At 36.6% G+C, this 6704-nt stretch overlaps 1 protein-coding gene across 1 annotated transcript; it reads left to right on the top strand.

Annotated features, from left to right (window-relative positions):
- The first annotated feature begins 1200 nt into the window (after nucleotides 1-1200).
- On the top strand, nucleotides 1201-2064 carry LOC120416521 (uncharacterized). Its single transcript, XM_052710489.1, has 2 exons — nucleotides 1201-1458; nucleotides 1513-2064. Exons 1-2 carry the CDS (start codon nucleotides 1456-1458, stop codon nucleotides 1945-1947), a joined length of 438 nt encoding a protein of 145 aa, XP_052566449.1. The 5' UTR covers nucleotides 1201-1455; the 3' UTR covers nucleotides 1948-2064.
- Nucleotides 2065-6704: the final 4640 nt, after the last annotated feature.

Genomic DNA, 6704 nt, shown 5'->3' on the forward strand with positions numbered 1-6704 from the left:
TTTTACAGAAAACAAAACAAAAAAGCATCTGCTCATATTTTTTCCAAAATAATGAGCTTAGAGTTTTATTTTAAATTAAAATATTTAATTTCACTTAACCTTCGATGTCTTGACGCTATCAAGTTTGGGTTTGACAAATGCTAAATAAAAATTGACGAACTGTCAGAAAGGTATAATAATTAAACTGCATTGATTAATGAACTAAACAGCTTGTAAGTAGCTAATAGACATCAAAACAAAACTTATCTCAAATAAGTTAATCGATTTTCCCTTCATTTATAATTACCCCCGTTAGGAGAGGAGTGAGGAAGAATTTTCCAAGTAAGCTGTTACCCCTCCCCCTGCAAATAGTTTCACACAGGTAGCTCTATTATTATTACGACGAGGGGCGCGGAAACCGATAGAGGCAACTTTTGACGCATACACGTACGTGTACTGTAATTACTGTGTATTGCTGCTACTTTTAAGTACCCGCCACTAATAAGTTGTAATTACAATTTTCGACGTTACGAACTTTGAGTCGATTTCCGCTCTCCTCTATTCAGAACGCTGGTATAGCTGGTAGTTGCTACCGGTTGCTTTCGATTGGGAAATTGTTCTACATGTCTAAGGTTTCCAATTAAAGCCAAATGAATGGGAAAGCAACAACTTTCCCATAGTTTTAATGAACTGGGGTGGTTCTCATTTTTCGATTTTCGAAGCAATCGTTGGAGGAGATAGAACCACCATGCCTTCTCGAATGCATAGTTGCAGTTTCGCGTTGCGTTGATGTAACAGTACCTAGAAGCGCGGAGAATCCTGTCCAAATCGGGGAAGAATACTCCCGGTAATGGTCCGCTGGGAACGTGGTTAATATTTCAGCGACCCTAAGCAACAGTTGCCATAGTCGTCACTGAAATATATTCGCGTTTGTACACAATATCGTAGGACTTTAGTGCTATAAGTTTCCTTTGACGACTGCCTCTATTCAGTGAGCGAAGAAGTTTCAACTCTATTCAAAGAGCAGTGTAACAGGCGAGTGCAAAGTGCCAAAAAGTTTCCAGACAGCATCATGCTTTAATTATTCAAATTGGAGTCATTTTACAGTAGTAAAAGTTGGAGCGCGCGTTGGCGTTTCTTCGGCGATGTTGAATGACTTGGCGTTATTCTCGGCTGAAGTGTGCAGCGCTTCTTGTCTAATGAGAGCATCTCGTTTTTTGACATGGTTGTGACACGTGAAATTGAAATGATTGTAATTAATTATATGTTCAATGTACAAAATCTCAAAATACAAACATTCGCTTGCACTCATTTCATCTTACACGCAAGAGTGAGTTACCCTATCAAGAGTCAAAACATCGAACAAAGAATTCATCGAATAAAACAATAGGTGTTCAGTTTTGTGACAGCTCAATTGTGTACAAATATTCTTAAATTGTGTGTTGCATGTCAAGATCGTAAAAATATTGTAATAAAATGGTAAGCAATTCTTCAAGTTTAAAATCATAGTGACTAATTACCTTTTACAATCAGGACCTCACCACCACAAATTACAAACCCCGCGAAGACGAAACCATCTATGGTCAAAACTCCCTCGAACCTGCCCCCGTACCGTCACTGCAGGAGTTCCTGGGCCAAACGTACCGCATCTTGTACGGAGACGAGTACCATCCGAACTACGACCGTCAGCTGCGGAAGTTTGTGACGCACCTGGTGGAAGTGCCGCCGGACACCGAGCAGGACGATGATGACGAGCTGGAGGACGAGTTCCAGCTGACGATCGACGAGGACAACCGGGTTGAGCTGGTTATTGATGTGAAAGTTTTGTTTGGCGAAGAAATTGGGGAAGAAATGAATGCAAAAGATCGCGCCGAGCTGGAAACGTCCAGTTTGATACAGCAAATTCACGTTATTTTGTATGAAAGTGAGAAGAAAGGTGAAATTGAAGAAGATGTTCGGGAAGAATGAAAATTGTAATTTTTGTTTATTTATTGTGTGTAGTTAACTGTTTATTTTGCTGAGCAAATTTGTGCTGTAGTTCTATGTTTTTGTAACGAATAAATAATTAAAAACTATATGAGTTGACTAGCGTCAGTTGCTCGAGAAAGTTTCATTTCTTGGAATTTACTCATCACAAAACGTTTCAAGTTCCAAGCTTAGTAGAAAGAGGCGCCTTGCTAGCTAATCTTCTACAAACGTTCGAAGAAAGAGCAAACTTGATGGATCTTCATCTCAGTTGTGTCGCTAGGATTCAGAAAAACCATTCAAAATCGCGAATAGTTCATATATATTTAAAAAAGTGTAATTTTATCTTTTGACAAGTTGACGAGCTTTTCAAAAGATTTCCAGCTGTATTATTTTTTGTAATTTTTTATTTGGTTATTGGTTTCTCCACGAAAGTCTCCACACACATTCAGCGTCTGTTCATACAAAAGTAATAGGATGGAAATAGTCAAAGTAGGGGAACAGCATCTAATTCCAGCGTGTCTCTAATGTTGGCAGGTCAGAACTTTGACATTCAATTAAAGCCAATTAAAAGCGTTTTCAACTGAAATCGAGTGATAAATAGCTCAATAAGAAGTGAGCAAGCAAGTTTCTATAAAAAGTTTTTCAAAATTAGTTGCTTAAGTAGTGAAAGATAGAAAATTGGATGGAATTAGGAGCGAGAGCTTAACCTGCCAAACATACGAGAATTTACCCTAGCTCTGGCATAAATCGTGGAGAATTGAAAGGTTGAAGAATGTTTATGCCCCCGCCACTAGTCGGGGATCTATCTAAAACATAGCCAAAAATCATTTTGTAAACCAATTTTCAGTTCTCTAGAACTTTGCAAAAATGAAACTGATTTTAAATTTTAATATTTTTTTTATTTGTATGAAACTTTGCCCATCGATTCCTTATATCCAAATAAGCCGTTTTGCATCATTAACTTTTTCATGAAGAGTCTCCACTCCAATTTTGGCGCTATAACCACGGCAAATAGTGCCCAGGGCATTCGTGAAAATACAATGTCCCATCCCAGAAGGTCCCGGAGTACCAAACCTTCTTAGCATGGTGCTCCCAACGAATACAACCAAATCTCGGAGCGTATGGTGGTGTGTCCCCACGCTTCTTCCTCCCCTGTCGATTCAGAATTGTGTTGTTGCTCAAACTCAACCCAATTACGAGTCATTTCTGCGAAACGACTTTACGCAGTAGGCCTGGCCGCTCTAACGCTTGTGATGTTTCAATGCAATGGCACACTACAAATGTTAATAAATGACAAGAAGAGTGCTAGACGTCATCTAACCTAAGGCACTCTCCAGGATCCCTTCGAAAGATTGGCTGCGCTAGGGTCTGATTAGATTAGATTAGATTAGAAGAGTCTCAACTCAAATGTTGGGGCTGCCCATAGAAAAGTAGTGAATTTCTGATCAAATTGAGATTTTCGGCAAAGTTGAGGGTTATAATCGGACTATTCAGCAAAAATAAGTTAAACTATAAAAAAATAACATTTTAATATTAATTCAAATTTGACAAACTTTCCCTCTTTCGATCTTTTTTTCATTTTTTGATAGGACAAAAAGTAACAACTTTTGTGTTTTTGGATAAGATTTTTTTAAGAATATTTTTTTTAGAGTTAGAAAAAACATGAAATTTTAAAATGAAAATTTTGTTCTAAATCAAAAAATAACCCTTCTGGGTCAATGTAGATTCGAAAAGCACATTAAATTTCCCATAAAATGACATGTTCCAAAAAATTTTACAGTCGAGTAACGGAAAATGGGAGAATTTTTAAAACTTTTTTAGTGTTTTTTCGATGAAAAATACGTTTTTTCGGAATTCTGAGTACGCCATCAAATCGGGCGTCTAATTTGACATTAAAGTCCCTTTGACACCAAATTTCTATCTCATCACCGTTTCCGGCTGCAAATTATTGAAAAACACCTCTTTTTTCGCATGTTCAAAAATGGAAGGGGTCGTACCGCCCCTCCGTCACGAGATATCAAAAAACGGACCTCGGATTCGTGATCAGGAACAAAAGTTACCCCTTAGGACAAAGTTTCACGCAAATCGAAGAGGGGTCGGTGCAACTTTTCCCGATTTCGTGTGAGTTACCCATATGCATACAAAAATAATTGAAAAATAATATTTAGTCTCAAAATTGAACTCCAAATCAAAAAGTAGTTTTGTAAAATATTGCAAAAGTGCACTGTTTTTTGAGTCATAGCCAATTTTAGGTTCAAACAAAATTATCTTTTATAATTTTTAAAAAAAGTTTCCATCCTTGTTCATTCCTGGAAAAAAAGAAATGCGGAGAAAACAGTTTTCTGTTTAAAATTTGTTGATTAACCTTTTTTTGTATGGCCTAGCCAAAAAATAGTTTTTTTGCAATTCCGTCTTGAAACTATTTACTTTTCCTGTCATTCTTGAACGACGAAATAGCTTACTTTTCTGTACCAAAAATAACAGAATCGAATAGCAACACTTTTCAAAATAAATGCTGAAAAGTTCTACTTTTCAGCACTCAAATGAGTGCTTGATTTTTTCAGCACTCTGCGTATTTATCCAACTCGGTAAACCTCGTTGGATAAATGTACGACTCGTGCTGAAAAAATCCTCTTTTTGCAACTTGTTGCATAAACTACTATTTTCATGTCCCAATCGAAGGTATCTTGGAAACATTGATCAGATTTTCAATTTAAAAAAGTAGATTTTTATGTGAAATTTTATTAAGTCCTTGAATCCTTAAAACATACATTTCAAAAGTGCTTAGATGAAATTCTTTGATTTTCTAGTGTATTCATAGTACTTTTCGATGGACAGCCTATTTTTTTTTTTTTTTTTTTTTGGGAACTTGTTTGCAAAATGGCTTAATTTGACATAAGGAATCAAAAGACAATGTTTCATACAGCTACAAAAATACATTGAAAAGTCGATTTGTGAAATTCATCATGTTCAAAAAGCTTTTAAAAGCAGAACTTAAATTTGTTTTTGGAAGATTTTAAGTTTGATGATTCTTATTCACGTGATCTGACCAAAATGAAACATGAAAACTTGTCAACTTTTACCCGTTATTCAAACGAATTTTTAGTACTTATCAATGTAAAAGTTATAATGCAGTAGTTGTTGTCCTAAACTATGTTTCACCGCAGTTAAAACTCTAAAAACACAAAATAGGAAAAAGTTTGTAGAACGGGAAATTGTGCTAGAATAAAAAAAATACACATTTAAAAATACTAAAAATTTTAAAAGGAACAAAATTTCTGTAGAACAAAAGATACCAAGCAAAAAATAAAATAAAATTCTCGAAAAACAAACATCTCGACGCCGTCGTGCTATCTAGTCGCACCCGCCATTTCGACGTTTCGAGAAAAACGCGTTTAATGTTTGACCTTGAATAAACAAAAACAAAAGCACGCAACGTAAACAATAACAAACACGTTTTATTTGGCTGACCAATCTGTGCATTGTCCCAAAGTTTGATTGAAGTTGGTTGCTGGAATCACGAGTTATAATTACAAATGTTTACGATAGTCTAACTTGTACGTGCGTCAAACGCGATCTGACCTGAAATCCCTTTGGTCAATTGTCGCACTTACATCAATTTTCAGGGAGTTACAAGATAGCACGACAAGATTTAAACTACTTTCATATGTTAAAGTGACAAAAATGCACGGAGTTTTTTTTTCGGAATTCGTTGAATATCTCTGGATTGAAATCAATTTTGGGGATCTGTGAAGGTCAAAAGGTGAGGCAATGTGAGCTGCACAAAATGGCGTTCTCAACTCAGTTTGGCCCAAAATGCACGTACGACAAGTTAGCACGACGGCAACGATTTGGTAAATAAATTCAAATAGCACATTATAAATCCGTAATTCCTAAGAAACACAGTGTCAATTAAAATCATCCGGGCCTTAAAACATACAAATTTGACGCCACTTTTTTAAAAACACTATTCAGAAAAGTGAAAAAATACTACACGGACATTGTGTACATGATTATAAATTTGAATCTTGAAACAAGCCTAAGCAACTGGAAAAAATTAAACATGAATTGTAAATTGATCAATGTCACCCGGAGCTACGGTACTTAACTGAACTTTTCAAAGCTTTTAGAAACTTGGGGCATTGATTTTGTTGTTAATTAATTTGGGAACTGTCTTTCTAAAATCGTTAGTGCTATATATCAGAAGGCCACAACCAATCGTGAGCGACAATGATTCGCAAGCTGCCAGCAATTCAAGAATGAGTGTAAAGTTAACAAATCTAGCAAATAGATTGCATTCTGTCCAAAAATTCGCATGGATTTCCACCGAAGGAAAATTTCTCCAAAGTTTGATGCTCGTGCACGGGCGTAATTCCAGCAGTGAAACACTTTCATTTCTCCTGTTACGTCCCAAATTAAACACATGTCAAGGTTTCAATTAGGGGATTTACCCGGTTGTCATATTTGTTTATGTGGGTTGGAAAAAGTGGTGCAGGATTAGGAAAGCAGTAACAAGGATGGTGGCGGCACAAAAACTTGAACTTTTAAACAGCTAGAGACAAAGCACGCCCGCCCAAAACTTGCTCTAGCTCTAATTCAACCCCCCCGTTCGTTGGAAGCTGGGTTGCTCGACCCGAATAGTACGAGCTGAGTTACACAAGTGGCTCTTTTCAAAGCTACCCCCCACAGATGGCACGTGTGTATGCGTGTAGATTTCTGGGAAAATGTCACTCATTCTAACTTGGGATGAAATTCCA

This window comes from Culex pipiens, chromosome 3, assembly GCF_016801865.2.
Source record: "Culex pipiens pallens isolate TS chromosome 3, TS_CPP_V2, whole genome shotgun sequence".
NCBI lineage: Eukaryota > Metazoa > Arthropoda > Insecta > Diptera > Culicidae > Culex > Culex pipiens.